The sequence below is a fragment of the Rhinopithecus bieti genome, unplaced genomic scaffold (genome assembly GCF_001698545.2).
Source record: "Rhinopithecus bieti isolate Rb0 unplaced genomic scaffold, ASM169854v2 scaffold_763, whole genome shotgun sequence".
NCBI lineage: Eukaryota > Metazoa > Chordata > Mammalia > Primates > Cercopithecidae > Rhinopithecus > Rhinopithecus bieti.
In genome coordinates, this window is record NW_016803270.1 from 60,759 (window position 1) to 84,958 (window position 24,200).

General features: G+C 42.9%; 1 protein-coding gene across 24 annotated transcripts in view; it reads left to right on the forward strand.

The window, feature by feature from the left end:
• Positions 1-24,200, forward strand: part of PARD3 (par-3 family cell polarity regulator) — a 724,849-nt gene that overhangs the window by 60,752 nt on the left and 639,897 nt on the right. The window contains exon 1 of one of the 24 annotated variants that reach the window (XM_017871525.1): positions 16,782-16,817. The exons of the other annotated variants lie outside the window; for them this stretch is intronic. Within the exon in view, the coding sequence (XP_017727014.1) occupies positions 16,797-16,817 (21 nt within the window). The 5' untranslated portion in view covers positions 16,782-16,796. Of the gene's footprint in view, positions 1-16,781; positions 16,818-24,200 lie in introns of those variants that run through there. 24 annotated transcript variants of the gene reach the window in all.

A 24,200-nucleotide genomic window follows, 5' to 3' on the forward strand; every position in this document is an offset into this window, starting at 1 on the left:
GGCTGGGCATTCTGCTTCCAAGCGTATTCAGGTGGTTGTTGACCGGAGGTGTCAGCTCCTCATCACATGCAGCTCGTAATCTGAGAGAGAGCCAGTAAGTGCCTAAAACAGAAGGCACATGCTCTTTATAAACTAATTTGGAAGCGACATCCTGTCACTTCTGCTATATTCCATTCATTAGAAGTAGATTGGGGCTGGGCACAGTGCACATGCCTATAATCCCAGCACTTTGGGAGGCTGAGGCGGGCAGATCACTTGAGGTCAGGAGTTCTAGAAAGCCTGGCCAACAAGGTGAAACATCTCTACTAAAAATACAAAAATGAGCCGGACATGGTGGCAGGTGCCTGTAGTCCCAGCTACTCAGGAGGCTGAGGCACAAGAATCACTTGAACCTAGGAGGTGCAGGTTACAGTGAGCAGAGATCCTACCACTGCACTCCAGCCTGGGTGACACAGTGAGACCCTGTCTCAAAACAAACACAAAAAGTAGTAGATTGGGACCAGGCATAATGGCTCATGCCTGTAATCTCAGCACTTTGGGAGGCCAAGGTGGGAGGCTCACTGGAGTCCAGGAGTTGGAGACCAGCTTGGGCAACATAATGAATACTGTTTCTACCCCTGTGCCTGCCAAAAAAAAAAAAAAAAGGTAGATTGGGGAGGGTTTACACAGACATGAAAGCCAGAAGATAGGGAGATCATTTTAGAGGCTGCCTCTCCCACATTGAGTTTACTTATACAATATAGTTGGCTAAGACTGGAAGTTTATAAGTTATTGGAAGTTGGCTAAGTTTATACTAAACTCGTTGAAACCTGTATACCTGATGGCAGTGTGAAAGATTTTGACAGGTAAAGTATTGTGCAAATATGAATAAAGAAATTCCACTCCCCAAAAAATGAAGTGGTTTTAGATTCATAAGTGTTCTCAGCTAATATTTAAAGTAGACAGAAATCAGAAAGTGCAGTAGTATGTGCAGAGCTTTTCACATGATATTAAAAATTAAGCTGTAAGACAGTTTCTCTCTTATTCCACATGCGGAATAAAGTGACTTGTAAAATGCCATGGTGGGTGCCTTTATTCAACAGTCCTCTTTCAGTAGTATTTTTACACTAACACGCACATTATGCTGGCTGAAATCCTTGTGTTTAGCATGTCGCCTGCTGAAAATAATTCTGCCTTGGCCTTGGGTGAGGTGCTGTTGAATTGGCTGCCTCAAATTGTCCCTCTCATTTCCTGTTTTATATGAATACTTTTTCTTTGCTCTCTTTTCACTTGCTTAAAATCGTAATGTTTGATTGCTGCGTGTGTCATCCTTCAGTAAAATGTTTGAGATGGAAAGTCCTAGAAGCTTCTTTTTCCCTTTTGCTGATGCGTTGAGTAGATGTTAGTCACTTTTGGAAATACTCTGGGTGGTTCTAGCTAAAATGTGATGTTCTACTTTAGCAAGGCCACTTGTGAAACAGTTCTCAAGAGCACAGTGTATCTAGTAGGTGCTTACTCATTGATTAAGTATTACGTACATTGTTTTTCTTCTAATGTGATAGGACCATTTAGGACCTAAGTTTAAAGATTTACAAGTGTGAATAAAATCTGTTGCAAAACCTATTCTGACCCAGTTTTCTATGACATAGTACATTTCTTTGGTTCCTATTAGAAAAAAGAAAAAAAAGAAAAAAAAAGTGCTTCATATCCAGTGTTCATTGATTTGTATCTATTGTCAGTATTGAGTTTTTTTTTTTTTTTTTTTTTTTTTAAAAAAGTTTCAGTGTTGAGTTTTGATTACTGGAAGCCATTTAATTTTGTCTTCATTTATTTTAGTTTTCATTTGTCTTCAGTTCCTATGATACTGTAGCTTTTTCCTCCCGCCTCTTTCTGTTCTTCTTGTGCAGCAGAAATCATCCTCCATGTCATAGCCTTTGTTTGCATAACCTGTTCTGTCTGACACAACTATCTATCATGACCCAATTTAGCCGTTTCGGTCACACCCAGTATAATTTATACCATGGGGGAATTTCCTGTGCTGTTAAACCTTCCTTGTCACCCGTCACCAACTTAAGGAGCTTCCAGGTGTGCCCTTTCATAGGGTGGGCTTGGACTTTTCTAGTTCTTGCATTTTAGGTGGGAGCTGTTCTTAGGAATTTTTTTCTTCTGTGAATGAGTAAAGTGAAATTAATCCAAACTCAGTGCTTCCAGGATTAAAACACATTTCCATATTACACTATCTGTAAGTTGAAGGGCCTTATGCTTGAGTGCCCCAACTAGAAAATGACTCATCATGAGGTGTCCTTCTGTAGAGAGTGTGACGTGATAGAGGAAGAAGGAAATTGTGGGCGACACAGTGACTTCCCAGTGACAGTTCACTTGCCTCTCCTAATATCTTTCATTCCAAAGCTGCTCTTCTGCAGATGGCTTTCAGACATAGTGTGGTGGAGTGGAAAGACTTTGGAATAATGCTCTGCCACTTTCTAGCTGTGTTATCTGGAAAAATTGCTTACCTCTCCCTGAACCGTGGTTTCCTTATCTATAAAATGGGGAGCATACTACCTTTCTTGAAGGGATTTGTTAAAAAGAATGTGTAAAATAACATATAGCAATGGCATGTGGAAATTGTTGGGTACTCCAAAAAAGTTGATGTGATTTTAAAACTTTTTCTTTACTCAGCTAATGTTTATCCTAGCTTTTCTTGTGTCAGTACTACGCCCTGATTGCATGAGGTTTTCGTAAAGTGGCCCATGTAGATAATTGCAGCATTTTCTAGCATTTCATAGTTTAGGCCGATATTGGATTACAGAGTGAATACTTTGAGTGCTTGCAAAAGGGTCAGGAACAGATGCATTTTTTAGGAGTAAATATCAAAGTCTGCCAATAAGGAAGCTGGTTTAGGAAATTAAATTTTATACCTAAACATTTTATGTCTACAATTGCGGGTTTATCTAGACGAGAGGATAATTTTAGAATAGTATACTGAAGCATCATCAGCAGAGCCCCTCCGGTTCAAGGACAGAATGAGGCATCGTTTACTCTGAATTTTATGACCGGTGGCAGAAAAATGTGTCACTGATGAGGTTAACTGGGGACCAGAATCCTGGGCATGGTCCTAGCTGGCAAGAGTAGAATTTGCAATTGTTTTCAGGATGTGTTTTCTTTTTTCTTTTCTTTTCTTTTTTTTTTCTTCTTGGAGACAGGGTCTCACTCTGTTGCCCAGGCTGAAGTGCAGTGGCACTATCTTGGCTCACTGCAACCTCTGCCTCCATGGTTCAAGAGATTCTCCCACCTGAGCCTCCCAAGTAGCTGGGATTACAGGTGTGAGCCACCGTGTTTGGCTAATTTTTTTGTATTTTTAGTAGAGACATGGTTTTGCCATGTTGGTTGGCCAGGCTGGTCTTGAACTCCTGCCCTCAAGTGATCTGCCTGCCTTGGCCTCCAAAAATGTTGGGATTACAGGCATGAGCCCCTGCACCCGGCCAGGACATGTTTCCTTAAAGACAATTTAAGAGTCAGGAAGTGGAAAAGGAAAGACAGGTAGATGAAGGACAGGCTGTAGCATGTCACACCTCACAGTTATTTGCAACTTTCTGTTAACCAGATACTGTGTTAGATGAGAATGAGAGCTTAATTTTTTTTTTTTAGTGCTTACTAATAATTAATTATAACTTTCAGTCATGATCACTGGGTTTGAACCTCCTGTGCAGATATTTTGGAAATATGTATTTAGATGTGAGGAAGTTCTAATATAAATGAAGGCTCAAAGTAAAGAAAAAGATGCAAAATGCTGTCATAGACATCGAAAATAGATTTGGATAAAAAACATTGCACCTACCAGAGGAATCAGAGAGAAATTTTTTCCCACAAATATCCAAGACGTTATGTTATTTATCTTATTTAGAACTTTAGAACCTTTCTTTTAGGGGAATGACAGTATCCTTTGGTGATTTGAGTCTAAAATTTAAAACTAAGATTCATGCAGAAAAGTAAAAGAATAAAATTTCCGGAGAGGAAAGCAGTGGTTGAGAATCTGTTAGCAGTGTTCCCTTTTGTCTTTTCAGCCTGTTCACCAGGAACTTGGAGCTTTGCACTGTGATTATTTTATTGGTTCAAAGGACAGAAATTGTCTTTAAAATGATGAATGGCTCTGATTAGGTGTGGCAGTTCACACCTGTAATCCCAGCACTGAAGGAGGCTGAGGTGGAAAGATTGCTTGATGCCAGCAGTTTGAGGCCAGCTTGGGCAACATAGTGAGACCCCATCTCTATAAAAAGTAAAAAAAACTAGTCAACTGTGATGGTGCGTGCCTGTAGTCCCAGCTACTCGAGGCTGAGGCAGGAAGATCACTTGAGCTCAGGCGTTCAAGGCTACCACTACACCACAGCCTAGGCAATAGAGCTGACTTTTTTTTTTTTTTTTTTTAAAAGGGTGCATTTTTTTTGCTGGCAGGAGATGAGGGGAGGGTGAGGGGTACTGCCCACCTGTACAGTGATATCAACCCAGATTTGCATCCTAGTCCCTTTGCTGGTTTTGTTTAACATCTTATTGTGAGTTTGGTGCTCCTGTTTGAGCCCAGAGTAAAGGACCATGGACATCTCCATGATTGTGGGGAAGCTCTTAGTTCCCAGGACTAGAGCAAGTAGCACCAGTAAGTACAATTCTCAGATACGGCGGCCTTTGAAGCAGGTAAGCACAGCCTGTCTTGGGCCTTAACATTAATGCCTATCTTGTTGATTTGTCATTATCATTTTAGTTTTGTAATTGGTTGATTGAGACAGAAAGAGAAAAATGGCAAAAAAGCATGTTATATATGCTTAGGATGGAATGTTTTCTTTTTCCCATTCCTCATCTCAATTCCCAGTTTAATGCTAAATCTTTGAGTGTCCATATCCTTGAGGAGAGACTATTCTGACTGTTCTTGGAAATCACTTGATGAGAAAACTGCTGAGAAGCAGATCAGATGCCAGCATCAGAGGTCAGTTTAGGTTATCTGTTAACTACAAGCAGATCCAGATCCTAGTAGCACTGAGCATAGAACATCACCAAGTTATGTCCTCCCAAGTTGCTGGTTGAGCCTCATGAAGGGAGGATTTGCTGTGGTAGGGCGTACCCTTGCACCTGGGCTCTTGTGATCAGCCCAGCAATTATTTTTCTGTTATTTTTTTTGAGACAGGGCTGGATTACGGGCGCATGCCACCACGCCCAGCTATTTTTTTTTTTCTTCAATTTTTAGTAGAGACGGGGTTTCACCATGTTGGCCAGACTGGTTTTGAGCTCCTGACCTCAAGTGATCTGCCCGCCTCAGCCTCCCGAAATGCTGGGATCGCAGGTGTGAGCCACCACGCCCAGCCTCGGCCCAGCAATTCTTCCTGAAGCTGTCCGTCATCCTTTGCCTCAGTGAAAATGTTGTTTTTTGGCTCATTCTGCCTGTTTTAAGGACCTTGGAAAAATGACAGTCTCACATTGACCAAAATGTTGCATTTGCTCGTGAGTTCTAAGGACTTCTTACACACAGTCTTGCGTCCTTATGGTCAAGGATGTAGGTCTCTGCTTGTAAGCCCCATCTCATGTTCTCATCACTGTTGACATCATGGCTTTAGCTGAAGTGTCTCTTTCTGTTATTAGTTACTCATAAATGTCAGTTATTAACAGGAGGAAGGTTATTCTTCTGAGAATTATTTCTGATGAGGTATTTGTATGTGTGTAGTTTAAGTCGGGATTGTCTGTAATCCAACACAATCTGAAATAGTTTTTGGAGGTTGGCATAGTTTCATTTCACCTTGTCCAATTTGTTCAGAGAAGCCTAGAATTTGTACACATTAGTAAAAGAAAGAAAAAATCTGCCTGATGTAAAAATTAGTAGCTTTTAACAATTGTATCTATGATATGAAAAGGAGAGATTTGTTGCAAAAAAAGACCCTCTATCAATAAAGTATTTGAGTATGTCCTGTGTAGCCATGTGGATGTGTACAGGATACGTAAATGTAAAATATGATTCTTGCTTTTAAAGAACTTGCTTATTTGGGGAAGTACAAGATAAGACACATGATGTTCCTAAGACAGGGGTTGTAGAAAGAGCTACTTATGACTTGAAAGTGTTTTTATTGGTAAGGTAAATAGATGCTTATATGTTTCTCAATAAATTAATCTAGCAGGATAAAAAATTCCAGGCCAGGCATGGTGGTTCATGCCTGTAATCCCAGCACTTCGGAAGGCTGAGGCAAGAGGATTGCTTGAGGCCAGGAGTTCAAATCCAGCCTGGATAACATAGCAAGATCCCATCTCTACAAAAAGTAAAATTAGCCAAATATGGTGGCATGTGCCTATAGTCCCAGCTATTCAGGAGGCTGAGACGAGAGAATCACCTGATCCAGGAGGCTGAGGCTGCAGTGAGCTATGACTGCATCAGTGCACTCCAGCCTGGGCATCAAGGAGATGATGTCTCTAAGAAAAACAAAACCCAAATTCCATATGTCGTCTGATCTGCAATGACTATTTTTGTTTTTTCTGCATTATCATAAAAAACAGTTATTCAGGGGAAGTCACTTTAAAAGTATCCTAGATGAGAACTGTGTGCTCCTTTTTGTTTTAAGGTTGTGTTTTCTCCCTTGTCCTTTCCCCGACTCCCTGCATACTTTGAGATGGCCTCTGCAGCCCCGGCTTTTGTGTGGCGTGCTCTTCCTGTCTCTGATTCTCTGCTTCTCTCCATGCCTGGATTTGCTAGTCTAGAGATACAAGAAGTTTTGAAACCAGGATCCTCTTGGATTTTATTAATTAAACATCTGCATGTCCAGAATTCACACAGCCCTCTGCCATGTCCTCCAGGATTGGGCTACTGGGAGGATATTTTTTTATCAATAAGCGGGCTAAATATTTATTTTTATCCCACTGGGTGGTTTCACAGGCATCAGCAAAATACAAAATTGCATTATTCACCAGAGCATGAGCTACTTTCTGTGTTATCCATGTGTCAAGGTCTTTAGAAATATTTGTGTGGGCCTTTGCCACGTTAAATGGCTGTATCCCAAGGCTTCATTTGTGGTGGTCTAGTCTTCTGTAGGATAATAGTAAGGACGAAATGAATTGGTGTCTTCCAATAGTCAGATGTGGCACACAGGGCTCAGGGCTGGCACCAGACATCTGCCTGTTCTTCGAGGTTTGCCTGGAGCTTATTTGCCAGCTTCTCCAGGGGTGTCGGCAGCTCTTAGTTTGCTTTTCCATTTGTCAGTCCAAATGCCCCTGGGGCGTGGATAGAGTGTCATCCCATTTGGCTCCTCATGGGGGCATGTATAAAGAAGAGAGACTTCGTTTGTACACACAGCAGTCAGGACCCCTGCTGGAGCTGGAGAATCGAGGTGCTTTTCGGACCAATCCTGAGGCCCTGTCCTTGGAACTGAAACAACAGGCTGAGGTGACTGACGTGCATTAAGGAGGAGGCTTTCGCCTGCTGCCCTGGCTGTTTTCTTCCATTAGAAAACATCTCATGAATGGAGCATTTGGAAAAACAGATAGTGTTAGAAAAAGAAAAAGAATTTCCACTATGACTTTGAGACCAATTTCTGTAATTGTTTTGGTAGGGTAAGGATAGGCTTTCTTGAAACACTACCCTTTAGCTAAGGTATTCGCAGACAGCACCTGCCTCTGCATATGGAGATCATAACCCCACACCAAAGGACTGTCTTCTGGTAATTACCAAATTCCCATCTTTCCACTTTCAGTTGTGTGGCCGGTAATAGTGTCCCCCTTCTGATATGAGTCATAGCATGCAACATGCACTGCAAAATGCATTTGCATTTTGCTTGAATATTTTGCAAAGAGATTCCATTGAATTGAGAGGCAGCAAGTATTTGATGTAATGATTACACTTGATCACACAAAACACTTCACAGTGCCATGGCTGGTCTTCATAGCAGTCAGCTCTTGACTTCGCTTCCTCCCTGCCCCCGACAAGAATGTTAGCTGTTGCTGTGGCTTCAGGAGCATTTAAATGTCTTAAAACTTATAAATAATATAAAAGGCTGACTGTGTCAGCAGTGCAGTAGTCAGTGCATAATGCCAAATTGGTGGTGATGTCTGCACAACATGCTGACTTGAATAAGTTGTTTTCAAGTTGTCTCATTAATGTTTGAACTGGGGATGGGACAGAGATAGCCTTTATCACACACTTCTTTCTAATTTTTATCTTACTTTTTTTGAGCTAAAGGCAAAAAGAATGCACATGCTAGTTTAATGTGATTAGAAAATGAGTTGTTCCCTGGTGAACTTGACCCACCAGTATGTGATGGTTTTGCAGCAGCCTTAGCAGCTGGGTTTTTCTCATCTCACAGAAACTCCCCCCACAGAAATACATTGTTATCTATAAGACAATATGACTAAATTATCATGTACTGAGAAAAGCATTAGGTTAACAAATTAGGAAAACTATGTCTTAGATGTACAACCAACTTTACTCCCTGTTCTCTGGTGGGCAGGCCTATACAAACCTACTCAAAGTTTGAGGAAGCTGAGAGGCCAAAGAAAGAGGCTCACAATTCCAGTTTCTCATAAAGAAATGTTTAGGTTAAGGTGAGGTGGCCTAGCTTGGTAATCCCAGCACTTTGGGAGGCCAAGGCTGGAGGATCACTTGAGGCCAGGAGTTTGAGACCAGCCAGGGCAGCATAGCAAGACCTCATCTCTGTTAAAAAACAAAAATAAAACACAACAAAAAAACTAGATGGGCATGGTGACATACACATGTGGTCCCAGCTACTTGGGGGGCTGAGGTGGGAGGATTGCTTGAGCCTGGGAAGTCGAGGCTGCAGTGAGGTATGATGGCCCCACAACACTCTAGCCTGGGTCATAGAGCGAGACCCCATCTCAAAAAAAGAGAGAAACATTTAATTGGGACTTAGGAACAGAAGCCATGCCTGTGTCTCTGCACTACCCCCAGACCCAGGGCTGATACGCTGTGGGGAAAGGGTGACTCTGAAGGGATGTGTAGGACAATTAAAGTACTATAATGTCAAGGTTGTTTGACCTCTGGGCAGTGGCAGCTCTTGCAGTAGATAAACGGGAAATCTTAGAGGACTTCCCAGAACTGGGGTTAATCGGAAGTCAGCATGGTGGATTAATATCCAAGATGGAGTTGCTTTGGCCACTGCACCTCTCTGTCTTATAAGCACAGAGTATCAAGATAAGTGTTATTTTGACACAAATCATCAGCACAGCAACCAATTCCATTTGTTAGGTAATTATGCACCAAGTGTGAGACTATTTTTTTTTATTACATTTAATACTTATAACAACTCAGTTGAGGGTATTATCCCTATTTTGCAGCTGAATGGATGGACTTAATGGGAGATAAGCAGCTTCCCTGAGACACATCAACAACGTGTGGAAGTGACGCGTGTGAATCTGGTTCTGTCTGTTGGCAAAACTTGAACTAATTTCTATGCCTTCCACTCCTAATATACAGTGCAAGAGAGTATAAATAAGAAATATTCTTATGTCCTCTGGGCGTGGTGGCTCACGCCTGTAATCCCAGCACTTTGGGAGGGTGAGGCAGGCAGATCGCTTGAGGTCAGGAATTCTAGACCAGCCTGGCCAACATGGCAAAAACCCATCTCTACTAAAAATACAAAAACTAGCTGAGCGTGGTGGTGTGTGCCTGTAATCCCAGCTACTCAGGAGGCCGAGGCAGGAGAATCTCTTGAACCCAGGAGGCGGAGGTTGCAGTGAGCTAAGATGGTGCCACTGCACTCCAGCCTGAGCAACAGAGTGAGACTCCGTCTCAAAAATAAATTAAAATAAAATAAAAATAAACATTATGTCACTACCAAGAATAATCCAAATTAACATTAAAATGCTTTAACATTTATAAAAATTAGTTCAGAGAAGAAATAAGGCTCCCTGCCTCTAACTCCTCACTCCTGTCCTGTAAATGTAAACATGTGAATTGTGCCTTCTGTGTAGCTTTCCTGTATTCTCTAATCTTAGGGTGTGTGTGTGCATGTGTGTGTGTGTGTGTGTGAGAGAGAGAGAGAGAGAGGTTGAAAGAGAGAAAGAGGATGTAACTGTAATGTTGGTACTACAAGTGTGTCTGTAGCTTTCTAGAAATGGAATTTCTTCATCATTTTATTTTAAAAATAATCATTCTTTTCTGCTTTTGCTTGAAATGTCCTGTTTTCCATAGATTAATATATGTTTGACTTTTTTGAATTATATATACTGTTTTATTTGTTTTTTCTCTTTTTCTGTTTTCAATCCCAAGCTGTTTTAATACTAAAAAGGTACTTTCATATTGTTTTTTGTTTTCATAATTTTTGTGAATTTTCTGCTTTTATTTTCCAAGCTTATGACTTTGACTCATTTTGCCAAAGTGGACCCGTCCCATGAAAACAACACAAATTCTGTTAATTTTTAAATTGAGACTGTGTGTGTCTGTGTGTGCTTTTTTTCAGAGGGGGTCTCATTCTGTCGCTGAGGCTGGAGTGCAGCGGTGCCATCTCGGCTTATTGCAACCTTCGCCTCTTGGGCTCAAGGGATCCTCCCACCTCCTCCTGAGTAGCTGGGACCACAGGCGCACACCACCACGTCTGGCTAACTTTTTGTATTTTTAGTAGAGATGGGGTTTCACCATGTTGCCGAGGCTGGTCTGAAACTCCTGAACTCAAGTGATCTGCCCTCCTGCCTCTCAAAGTGCTGAGATTACAGGTGTGAGCCCCACTGCGCCTGGCCTTATGTATTATTTTAGGAGGGAATTGACATCTTTCACGTAGTTACTTCTAACTATCCAAGAAATACATATATCCAGCAATACATATTAAATGCTGTTCCACTTGTCTTCTTTTTTGTCACTTTTTAAAGTTCTGTATGCATCATATAAGTTCTATATGTTTGCTGAGTATTTCCCAGGGATTTAAACTTTACATTGCTATTTTCAGTTTTTTCTTATTGTGTCTTTTAAACTGGTTATAGTTTATTTATAGTTTATTATTTTATTATATATTTTTTATAAACTTCATTTTTATAACCTTCAAAACTAAGAATCCTCGTAGTTGTATATTAATTCAAGTTATTTTCTTGGGTTTTCTGGGTATGCAGTTTTATTGTGTGCAAATAGTAACGTTGCCCCCTTTCTGTATTTGTAGCAAACATTTATTTCTCTGTTTAATTGCACTGGCTAGCATTTCCAGAATACTGTGAAATAATCGTGGTGTTAGGAAGCATCTAACTACATGCTAGACTTCATCATAATGATTTTTGGTGTCAGGACATCAAGGTCTACCATAAGAACATGTGACTGCTATATTTATAATTTTGGAAACAGATAAAGGGAAAATAAAAGTAAAAGTATATGAAGTGAAGTAAGAGAATAGGACTAGAATTTGGAACGTACATAATGGACAAATCTAGTGGGAGGAAATTGAAGTCAGTCCCCAGGTTGATGGGTGATGCTGCATGCCGTTAGTATTTAACAGCCAGTTGTGCTTCCGGTCTGACAGGTGCTAAAAAGATAAGGAAGGTAACATCCACTGTGAAGGGCCTGTGGCCCGGGGGCACGCTGCGTGTTGATGAGTACAAATGAGGGGAACATCCTTACTGATTAGTGCAGTGGAAGCCCAAATGTTGTGTCCTGAGTTACAGTGTCATAGGATTTTATTAGAAGGCACTGTCACCTACCTCTACTGCTGCAGTTCCTGCACCTAGAATGGCCCTTGGCGTGGAGTAGGTGCTCAAGTCTGTCTTCATGAATGAATGAAGCCGCTTCGCTGTTCCTTGTGGTTCTTGGCCAGTGTTGTGGAGGAGGCGAGCCAGGGTTTTGCTGGTAGAGAGAGTGGGAGCAGAGGGGGATGCTGCTACTTAAAGAGTTTGCTACAGGGGGTTTGATTCCAGAGTTCAGGGCAAATCTGTTTTATCTGAGGTGTGGAGTGCTTACAGAGGAGCCAGGGGTGGGAGGGGAGGATGTGGAGGTGACTGAGAACAAAGCTTCCTTTCCTTTTTCTTTTTCTTTTTTTGAGACAAAGTCTTGATCTGTTGCTCAGGCTGGAGTGCAGTGGCACGATCTTGGCTCACTGCAACCTGCAACCTCCGCCTCCTGGGCTCAAGTGATTCTAGTGCCTCAGTAGTGCTACTACTCGGTGGTAGTAGTAGTAGCCTCCCGAGTAGCTGGGATTACAGGTGCACGCCACCACATCCAGCTAATTTTGGTATTTTTAGTAGAGACAGGGTTTCGCCGTGTCGGACAGGCTGATCTTAAACTCCTGACCTCAAGTGATCTGCCCGCCTCACCCTCCCAAAGTGCTGGAATTACAGGTGTGAGCCACCACACCTGGCCAAGAGCAAAGCTTTCTAAGTGATACAGCATGGAGGGGTTCTGGTGACTGAGATGTGGATTGCAGCCCTTGATGGCTGGCTGACCTAGACACCTCCTCCCACATTTTCTACTTTTTCCATGGTGTTCTGGACAGGAAAGAGGCTTGTCACAGTGGTAACCCCTACGTTCATTCCTGCACTCCCTCTCTGCTCCCTGGCTACCTGGCTTTAGGTCTCCTTGGTTAGGAAACTGTCGTGTGACCACGCCCAGCTACGAGGAGAGCCTGGACCAGTGAAGACAAGATTTTTACTTTTCCAGCCACCGTAGGCAAAGAAAGGCAGGGAGAGAGGGCCTTAGGAGTGGATGCTGAGTCAGCCAATTGCAGTGTCTGCCCCAGAACCATCCTATAAAAGCCATTTTCAAACTTTATTCATTGTATGTGAACATGTTTCGACATCTTTCACAAGTGGCTTTTAAATCGTTGTTAGTCATGGAAGCTTTGATTAGATGCTCTTCTGAGGGAACCTGGCACGATGGGCATACCATGACACCAGCTCTCAGTGACTCAGTTGGAGGGAGTCGGGCTGGGTGTCGTGGAAGCCCCTTGAAGCTCAGTGAAGAGGGTATTGGCAAAGAGTAGTTGAAAATGAGAACTTTTCATTTTTAGTTGAGATAAGATGGCAGTAAAAGTTACCACTATGAGGATTTGATTTTGCATTTAGTGATCCATTTTTGCTTTTCTTTTTTTAAAGTAGGAGAATATGTTTTGAACATTTAGAAATGGCCTCTTTATTGAAATACAAAACCTTGCGTGATTTGGGCTGGTGCTTAGATCCTCAAGAAAAATTTCCACGTGGGAAACGAATTGCCACGTTAGTCTTCTCCAGAGATGCTGTCTGTCTCTAGAGTGGCTGTCTGCAGCCACTGCCACCCCAGTTGCCTTAGAATCGTGACTGGAATGATATTCCTAATTCCTAAAGCTAAAGGGAAAAGAAAAAAAAAGCCAAAACAGCAAACCAGTCAGAAAACGTACATTAGATTTTTACGTTGATTTCCAGTGTACAAATTTCTGTTCTTTATAATCTTATCAGAAGCCGGTATCTCAGCAGAAGCAGAAGCAAGTATCTTTAATTGAAGATATTTGGTTTCTGTGATAAGCAGGGTTTCCAGAAAACCACATAGGAGAGCAGGAACCAATGCTGCTTTCTCTGCCTTCTAATCCCCGCAATGAAGGACTGAGGAGCAGAAATGGGACCCTGAACCCCAACAGCCTGGGTGTCCACTGCAGTAGTCAAGAGTGTCCGGCCTGGGCATGGCTGAAAGATTATTCTCCAGCTGTCTGGAGGGAGATACGGCTCCCTTTTAGTAAAAATGTCACCAAAATTTATTTATGTTTTATGTTATTTCCAATTGATCCATTAGTAGAAGTAAATAAATTCCTGTTTCTCAGAGGAGATTCCTGGAAACCTAGAAACTTAACACAGAAAGGAAATTGGGTATGTACATAGCTGCTCTTTTGAGCGTCTTTCATGATTTTTTATCTTTTAAAAAAGAGTGAAATCAGTGAAGTTGACAATTTTCATTACAGATGCTTATGATTATTGCTACCTGATATGAAACTAGCTGCAAGTTTGGGCTACTTATGGACATATTTGCAAAAGTACTTAGAATCTTAAATTTGAGACATTTGACTTCCGTAGCTTTAATAAATAAGTTATGTTACTATTTTAAAATAGTTTTAAGAAATTATTATTATATTTAGAGATGAGGTCTTACTCTATTGCCCAGGTTGAGTGCAGCTGGGTGATCATGGCTCACTATAAACTTGAGCTCCTGGGCTCAGGCAATCCTCCTGCCTCAGCCTGCCAAGTAGTGGTGACTCTAGGTTTCTGCTGCCATGCCCGGCTAATTTTTTTTTTTTTTTAATTTTGTAGAAACAGAATCTCGCTTTGTTGGCCAGGCTGTTCCTGAACTCCTGGCCTCAAGTGATCCTCCTGCTGAGATTACAGGTATGAGTCACTGTTCCCAGTCAAGAAATTATTTTTGATAGTAGAGTTATTGTTTAGTGGTTTCTGTGTTTCCTAATTATTTTCTTTTTTCTTTCTCTCTCTTTTTTTTTTTTTTTTTTGAGACCGAGTCTCGCTCTGTCGCCCAGGCTGGTGTGCAGTGGCATAATCTCGGCTCACTGCAAGCTCTGCCTTCCAGGTTCACGCCATTCTCCTGCCTCAGCCTCCCGAGTAGCTGGGACTACAGGCGCCTGCCACCACGTCTGGCTGATTTTTGTACTTTCTTAGTAGATGCGGGGTTTCACCATGTTAGCCAGGATGGTCTCGATCTCCTGATCTCGTGATCCGCCCACCTTGGCCTACCAAAGTGCTGGGATTACAGGCATGAGCCACCGTGCCCAGCTGTTTCTTAAATTACTTTCTAAGAATTACTGCGCCATTTCCTTTACATAGTATGGAGTGTAGTAGCATGATCATGGCTCAGGGCTCACTGCAGCATTGAACTCCTGAAATCAGTTGTAATCCCAAAGTGCTGGGATTACAGGCGTGAGCTGCTGTGCCCAGCTAAAATTTTTTAAGCAATAGAAGGCCTGTCTGCATTGCTGAGTCTTCCTTGGGTGATGGTTCATCTGAGGATTGCCAGGAATGCCTGAAGCGCTGGGGAGGGAGGCTTAGGTTCTTGTCCTAGCCTTTCCTCCAATAGTCGACACCCCAGAGTGTGTGTATTCGTTTCTTTCTTCCCTTTCTTCTCCATGTTTCTCTCTTTCTCCTTCCCTCTCTCTCTCTTTCACTCTTTCCCTCCCTCCCTTTCCTTCCTTTTACTTCCTTTCTTTTCTTTCTTTTGTGGATACAGGGTCTTGCTCTGTCATCCAAGCTGGAGTGCAGTGGCATGATCATAGTACACTGCATCCTCCAACTCTCGGGCTCTAGAGATCCTCCTGCCTCAGCCTCTAAATATCTGGGACTACAGGCTCATGCTACCAAGCCTGGCTAATTTTTAACATTTTTTGTAGAGACGAGATCTTGCATTGTTGCCCAAGCTGGTCTCAAACTCCTGACCTCAAGTGATCCTCCTGCCTTGGCCTCCCAAAGCACTGAGATTACAGGTGTGAGCCACCACAACCAGCCTTGTTTTTATTTGTAAAACGATGAGGTTGGTTGCTAGGTTATTGCTGTTGATTTTTCTGGACTCAGGCCAGAGACTGGGTTCTGGGGAGGACCATAGGGTCCAAGGGGTGTTGGAGGATGCAGAGGGTCCTAGGTGCCCGAGCTCCTGGGTGTGCACCCACTTCCTGCAGTCCACTGAAGCTCTTCGGGTCCCCTGCAATTGTGATGACCATCTGGAGAAAAGGTTTCTCATCTTCCCTCTTATCAGACAGGACACTCAGATGAATCTGTTTTTATTTAAAATTTTGGCATTTTGCTTATCTTGGATTTTTGTGCAGCAGTTTCTTTGTTCAATTATCACATTAAACTATTTCTCTTGACTACTGAGATTTTGGTCCTCCTTTAAATTTTGTGTCAGAGGCAAGTGCCTATAATATACTCACCCCTGTTCCAGCCCTTGTAAACAAATGTGATTCCTTGTAGTTTGTCATTAAAAATAGATATCAAAGCCAAGTAATTTGGAAGTTTAATCAAGAGATTCCAATGATGTGCTGGTAAGCGATGCCTGTTTATGCTCACTTAGTTGCTGGGCAATAGCAGTTGTAAAACCTAACAAAACAGCTGGAAGGCAGACCTCAAAGCTGCTGCCAGTCTCTCCCCTTGGGGACAAAAGAAGCTTTTCAGTTTTTTAATCTTGGAAAGTAAATCATAAATGACCAAATATTGGATTAACTTACAAAAAGTTTTTTTTATGTTTAAGATAGTAAATGTAGTATCCTTACTGTTGAATTCCTCTTCATGGTGACTGTGTATTAAAACTGGGATTTTGCATGGAAAATATTTCAAGATTTGCATGGATAATGGCTAACATACTGTCTGGCTTGTTGCATTTTAACTATAAAATTAAGTTGTTGTGCTATTTATTGTTATTTCTAAGGGACACCATGGAGAGCCATGTGTCCAGAGGGAGATAGGCGGCGAGGAGCATGGTGACGGATCTAGTTGGCACAGCTGAGATTTTTGCTGCTCCAGCAGTCATCTGGATTGGCTTGGGACTGGCTGTTTGTTGCTTCTTTCACAGGCTCAGAGTGTCTGGAGATCTTTCTAACTAGCCGAGACATGCTGTTACTCTGAGCAATTCTCCAGGCAGCCATGAGTGCAAAGGGAGTCTGTGCCAGGTGCCTAGCACTGCTATATATGGCAGAGAAGGGTGGCAGGGGAGGACCCACCATGCCCTTATCTGGGGGCTGCAGCCAGGCATGATTGTGGGGGCAGTCACACAGCTTCCATGTGCCCCTAGACCAACCCTGTTTTTCCTCTCCCTCCTCCAGCCTTGGCATTGATTCTAGACAGCCGATGTGCAGGTTCAGTCTTCATATGAAATGGAACAGTGACTTCAAGTTCAGATGCCCATCACCGGCAGTGCTGTATGTACAATCTGTCAAGGCTAGTTAGGATGTCTTTGTGGCTCGAGAAAGTAGATTTTTAGATACGGGAGAGTTTGGCTACTTGTGTTTGTGATTCTGTGCTCTCTGTTAATTGGCATAGGATTTTTGGACCTGAAATTTAGTGTAGATTTCAATTTATTCGGAAAGATAAGTGTGAGATTGAGGTGTGGTCTTCTGTGTGACAGGTGCTGATTTATGTTGGAGTCTTATTAGGATAGATGCATCCCACATTCAGTTATATGTTTCTTAGGTGAATCAAAGAAGCTGATCTGAAGGTGTATCACCATCTTCTCTCCCAAGATGACAAAGCTGTGTTGGGTCGTTGGTTGGGAGCAGTGCAAGTAAGAAGATGAACACTGTTGACAAGTTGTGTGTCTAGTTCCTTAGGAAACCACTCACCCGGTGTTGAAGACGGCAGCAGAAGAGTATCGTGGCCTACCATGGAGCTCTGCCATGCCTTTGGTTTTTTCTGTGAACATGTTTTCATGGAACCTAGAGATTTTCTGGTTTGGGGAAGGATACAATGGAAAAATAATAACGAGAAGATGATGATAAGATTTAATTGAATATTTCCTAAGTCCAGTGCATACTATTAGGCCTTCAACATATGAATTTATAATCTAATGAATTAGATATTATGTTCCTTTCATACAAAAGGACATTGAGGCTTGGCAGTATTAATAAATGGCCGAGTGGTACTTGGCACCCAAGACTGTGTGACTCCAAAGCTCCTGCTTTCAGCGAAGGAGCATGTGGTAGGAACGTAGGGTTCACAGTTTCAGATGTTGTAGCCTGCTGTGCCTTGTTGGTGATTGTAGATTCTTCACTATCAACATGGAGAGGCCTGCCTGCATTGTTTCCCTTCTTCTTTTGAAAAATTAGTTTTTACAGATAATTGCAAGCAATGCAAAATTAAGGAATGCAATCTCTTCTTGACGCTTTACTCCCTAGTAGTGACTGGTATTAAAAAGCGTCCACACAGTACTGGATGTGGGTAGATCAACCCAGGATTGGTTGGTTGGGAGGTGGTACATTAGATCATCTATGAGATTCTCTATTTTTTTTGGTCAGAGTAATTGCCATTCATCTTATGATGCAGTTCTGCTTCCAGGACATTTAATGAACACGGAAACTGAAAACTAAGGAACTTGGCCTGTAGGGTCTGTGAGACGGAGACCACCTATGGGAGCCATGTTGTGTAGAGGCCATCCAGCCAAGGACTGCAAACCTGGAGATCTGTTGTGGCAGTGGATTGGATTAATCCCTATTAATCAGTCTGTTAATCTGTTGATCTCTATCTGAACAATCTGTTTTGTTGAATTATTGCATTATAGCATTTATTGTGACTACTGAGATTTTGGTCCCCCCTTGGCATTTAGCGTCAGAGGCAAGTGCCTCTGATGTCACCCCAGTTCCTGCCCTTGTAAACTCTATGATTGTTTGTAGTTTGTCTTTAAAAATAGTTATCAAAGGCAAGTAATTTGGAGGTTTAATTGAGTGGAGGAAACTTGGAAGAACCAAGATTCCTCACTCTGTACATCAGTGGCATGCAGATATCATGTGAATTTTCATCCACCCAAGGTTGTTCTGGGGAGATTGAGACAAAAGAAGTACAAACACCTTGAAAACTAAATAGGCAGTTCCTGTGCCAGGCAATGGGATGGGATTGTCTATTGCTTCTAAGTATTGTCACTGAACCTACTTGTTATGAATTTACCTTATTGTTATATTGTATGTTTTAAGAAATTTTGAGGTATTTTATGTTCTAATGCTTGCAAAATCTGGAGTCATCCCGTGAGTTTACAAAAACCAGTAATGGTCTTTTGAAGTTTTTATCAACTTTTGTTCATTTTTCTGTGTTGTATGTGCTTCATTAACTTCTGTTAAACTGTAAGAGATTTCTCAGTAGTGTCTACTGAATCCATACACGATAAGGGACAGTATGATCCCAGGATCTTCTGCTCCATGGAAGCGGGTATCACAGTGGCACCGACCAGCATGGGAAGAGTTTTTGTGCCGACAGCAGGGCATTCTGTTTGTTCTGTGGTCCATTTGTAGATGGCTGCACTCCTCTGCACAGAGACTGTCGCTTCTGCATGTATTGGGGTCTTAAAAACCCCACACAAATGAGAATTAGATATTCCCTTTCTTCCTTACCCAGAATTTTCTTTTTATAAATAAAAATAGGCCGGGTGCAGTGGCTCATGTCTGTAATCCCAGCACTTTGGGAGGCTGAGGCAGGAGGATTGCTTGAGCTCAGGAGTTCAAGACCAGACTGGGCAGCATAGTGAGACTCTACCACTACAAGAAATAAAAGAGCTTAGCCAGATGTGGTGGTGCATGCCTGTAGTCCCAGCTCCTAGGGAGGCTGAGGTGGCAGGATTACTTGAGCCCAGGAAGTTGAAGCTGCAGTCGGTTGTGATCGCACCACTGCACTCCAGCTTGGGCAACAGAGACTCTCTCTCTCTCGGGGGGAAAAGAAAATTTTTGGCTTATGGAGACATAGCAGTTAACTTTTCCATAGGCAATTTGTAGGTTTGGCATTTTACTGCCTTTAGAGATGTAGTATTGAGTATAGTCTGTTAGCCTGTTGGTCTGCTCACCCACAAATAGGTCAGTTCCAATAAGCTGTAATATTTGTTTTAGGGAGAAAAAGTCTAGTGTAAACAAATTCTTTGCTTTTGTACTTCTGTTAAAAGTTGAACTCGAGTTAGTTGAGACACCAACATTACCTGCCTACCTTATTGTTGATAGTGATAGTTTTGTGTTAAGTAGACTTTAGTCGAGCTTCACATTAAAAAAAATTTAACCACTGTTTACCCTACTGGGTATAATTAGTAGGCTTTATCAATTTTCTTATGCTGTGAAGTCTAGATCTCAAAAGATATATGTCAGTTTTTTGTTGTTCAGAATGAACATTCTGTCTGCATCAGTAGGAAAAGAGGGGAGGGAACGTGATTTGTTGTTCACATGATATAGAAGAGGCTGCTGAGGGAGGCCTTTGGAAGCCTCAGAACAATTTGGTGTGAAAGTTGGGCTGCCCTGGGAGCTGACAGGTAGGAGGAGTGGGAGTGGGAGATGGGGGCGGGAGTCGGAAGAACAGCTCAGCACCGAACACGCTTTTTACAGTCCTGTCGCTCACTGATGCTAGAAAACTGCATTTTGTTGGAATGGGCACAGTGATTGTCAAGGACGTTGTCTTGTGCTACTGCCACGGATTCAAAAGATTCTTGGGTCGTGAAAGAGGTGGCATCAGAAGGATACGTTTGTTGACAGGGAGACCAGATGCACTGATCCATTTTTTTTATCCTTTTGCCTTCAGAGCATCCTTGTCTCCTTGAATTCACTGCTGTCTCAGAACCCAGGAGAGCTCTCGGAGCCCTCTCCAGCAGCTCAGTTCCCCGGGGCTTTCCCAGCAGGCTGGGGCTGCCTCCCAGCCCGCCGCCTCTGCTGGAACCCCGGAGAGGCAGCCAGCTGCAATGGGATTGCCTCTTTTTCCTCTTGAAGTGGTTTCAGGTTTCCTCCCTTTCTCCTCTTGGGGTGGGGGTGGGAGGCTCTCACCAGCTGTCGCCTTTGTGTTTTTCTCTCTCTCCAGCTCAAGTCAGCTGACACCTTTCCTCTCTTCCCTTCCCTTCTCCATGAACTTGCACGGAGTTGCTGGCGGGTCAGTGTGTAGGAGGGTGAACCCTAGCAGCCTGCCAACTTTGGTTCTGCTCTCCTCCTGACTTATCCTTTCCCCATTTCTTTGACAGAGATAGGGAATATTTTCCAGCAAGCTTAAGAAAACATTCCATGTGGCATGTACAGAGAGATCCTTTATGTGTAGAATCTTGCATAGGATTTAAGAGTACAGTGCATGGGGTGTTTTCTGTCCCCTGCTCCCACTTTATTGAATATCATACTGAATTCAGTAGTTTAGGGTGCATTCCTGAAGTTTAGGGAAAACTGGGGGGGGGGGGGTCTTCTGATTCATTCTAGAACATTCCGAAGCACTACTGAGGTTGCACAAGGTGGTTGATGGCAATAGGACTGTGATACTTGTAGGGCAAGAGGAGCGGATATCACAGGACCTGTGGGACAGAGGGAAGCACTGAGGCCTTCTGCAGCTCTGCAACAAAGTTCCTGTGATTCCCTGCACTCCCTTCTCTCCCAGTACTCCTGGGATTTCAGCATTTTAATTAATATAAATCAGGTGGACGCTTATCTTGCTAGATTCCTCAGTAGTACTTGATACGGTTGATCCCTTCATCATTTGTTGAGCAGCTCTCTGGTTCAGTCATTCTTTAACGTAAACTTTTTATTTTAAAATAACTTTAGATTTATCAAAAACTGCAAAGATAGTACAGAGAGTGTACCCCTCACCTCATCCTCTTTGCTAACATCACTGTGATGCGTTTGTCAAAATGAACCAATGTTGACTTTAACTAAACTTCAGACTTGATTTGCTGTTCACCAGTTTTTCAATTAGTGTCCTCTTTCTATTCTAGGATCCAGTCCAGAGGGCTAATTGCACTTAGTTGTCAACTTCATTTTATGTAATAAAAACTTTACCTACATTTCAGTAGTCGGTAATTTTGTTTAAGGAGGTGATCCCTTAAACAAAAGAAAGAGAGTGAGTTGCTTCTTGCTAGCTGAAGTGTTACTTTACGTCCATTTGTAAATTTTTGTTCAGATATATCAATCATTACTATTTACTGAGCACCCCCATTTGTACTTGTTCTGGTTTTATGTTTTATGCTACAGTGTGCTCTGAACATTTTACTTATAAAATTAGCAGTACTTTGTCTGAAGTGGCAATCAGCTTCCTCTCTTTGACCCCTTCTACCCCATTATTTTGAGACAGGGTCTTACTCTGTCACCCATCCTCGTCCTGACCTCTTCTGCTCCCTGTTTTTGAGACAGGGTCTCACTCTGTCACCCAGGCTGGAGTGCAGTGCAGGGGTGCGAACACAGCTCAGTCACTGCAGCCTGGACCTTCTGGGCTTAGGCGATCCTCTCACTTCAGCCTCTCCGGTAGCTGGAGCCACAGATGAGTGCCACTGTGCCTGGTTAATTTTTAAATTGTGTAGAGATGGGGTCTCCCTGTGTTGCCAGGCTTTTCTTCCATGTTAATGAGGTATTTTAATGAGGTAAAGTGATGTGCTGTGGAGCTTATTAAAAATGGGATTCTGAGGCCATGTGAGGTGGCTCACACCTGTAATCCCAGCACTTTGCGGGGACCCATAGACAGGAGGATCCCTTGAGGCCAGGAGTTCCAGACCAGCCTGGGCAATACAGTGAGACACCATCTCTAAAATAAAATAAAAACAAAAATGGAATTCTTTCTGTCTGACTAGATGGATCTAGTATCAGCTTTCCCAGGACTAGTGGTGCTTATAAAAGCTTGATTATTCCCTCCAGCTATCTTATTAGAAGTGTTTTCCTTAAAATCATACATGCATGTATCATATAGGATGGTTAGTCTAGAATATGTGTGTTTGTGTTCGATGGTGGGGCAAGAGTGGGAGAAGAGGAGGTTGTATTTCTTCGTAGGTTAAAATTGGCTTTAAAGACAGAGAAAGAGTAGAGTAGAAAATATTCGAGGGCATTGTCTGTAGTAAGACCCATATCCTGTATGAGGCAGTCCAGAGTCTCAGCTTTTTCAGCAAGACGCCCCCATCTGCTCTTGCCTTCTTCCTTCTGGGCCTTTGCCTAATGGGTCCTTTGCTCTGGGTGTTCCGTCTCAATGCCAGTTCTGAGAACCAACCGCGGACCCAGGCGTCCCTAGCATGGTGTGCTGTGTTCTCGTGTTCCTACTTTCCTAGATGTTTCATGCTGGTTTGCTATGTGTCTTAGTTCATTCGTGTTGCTTTAAGAAAATACCTGAAGTTGGGTGATTTATAAAACAACAGATTTATTTCTCACGATTCTGAAGGCTGGGAAGTCCAAACTAGGTGCTGGTGTCTGGTGTGGGCCTGGATTCTGCTGCTAGGTTGGTGCCTTGCAGCTAAACCCTCACGTGGTGGGGGGCAGAGGGCCCTTTTCCAAGGCTAATCTCCTTTAAAGGCCCCTCCTCTCTCTACTGTTGCATTGGGGATTAAGTGTCAGCATGAATTGTGGAGGGGACACAAATGTTGGAGGGGACACAAATGTTCAAACCAGAGCACTGTGGTTTGGCCTCCCCTAAATAGAATGTTTGTTGTGGGAGGGGGTAGGATTTTCACCTCTGTGGTGAAATCTGCTCCATAATGTGGGGCAAACGTCTTTCTCAGTCCTTAGTGGGGCTGAGGTAACCACACAACTTCACCTGTCCTTTAAGGCAAAATGTAGCCAAGCACCTGAGCGGAGATTGCGGCTTCCGACTGTTGTTAGTGCAGAAGTGGGAAATCCTCCTTGCCTGACTACATAGTCACAGAATAACCTGTGGCTCCTGTTAAAAAGTGAAAGGCACATTGTACGCACGAGATACCTTTGACCTCACCCAACTGTTTGCTCAGCCACCTAAATACACACCCTGGATTCTTGGGACCAGTTCAATACTGCAGACCCCTCCTTCTCTCCGTCCCCGTCTCCCCTTCACCCCTTTCTCATTTCTGTTTCTGTAACTGTATCTTCTTGTTCTCATTTGGGATTGTGGAGCATCTCAACAGTAAAAGGGGAGGGAGAAATGAGATTGTTGCCTCTGACCTTTTGGGATGTCTAAAGTAACCTATTTTGGCTGGGCATGGTGGCTCATGCCTGTAATTCCAGCACTTTGGGAGGCAGAGGTGGGCAGATCACTTGAGGTCAGGAGTTCAAGACCAGCCTGGCCAACGTGGTGAAACCCTATTTCTACTAAAAATATAAATATTAGCTGGGCATGGCCGCGCATGCCTGTAATCCCAGCTACTTGGGAGGCTGAGGCAGGAGAACTGCTTGAACCTGGGAGGTGGGGGTTGCAGTGAGCCTAGATTGTACCACTGCACTCCAGCCAGGACAATAGAGCGAGACTCTGTCTCAATAAATGAATGAATGGATGAATAAATGAATGAATAAATAAAGTAACCTATTTCCAGTATTTTGAAATAACTCTTCTGTATAGTTAGTTGTCACTTCCTTTATGAACACAGACAGTAGTGCCAATTCAAGCGATCTATTTTTGTCTCATTTATAGCTTTGTCTGCTGATGAAAAAAATTTTTAGCTGGTTGTGGTGGCATGTATCTGTGTTCCCAGCTATTCAGGAGGCTGAGGTGGGAGGATCACTGGAGCACAGGAGTTTGAGGCTGCAGTGAGCCGTGATCATGCCACTGCACTCCAACCTGGGCGACAGAGCAAGACCCTATCTCCAGAACAACAACAACAACCACCACCACCACCACCACCACCACCAAATTCCGTGTGG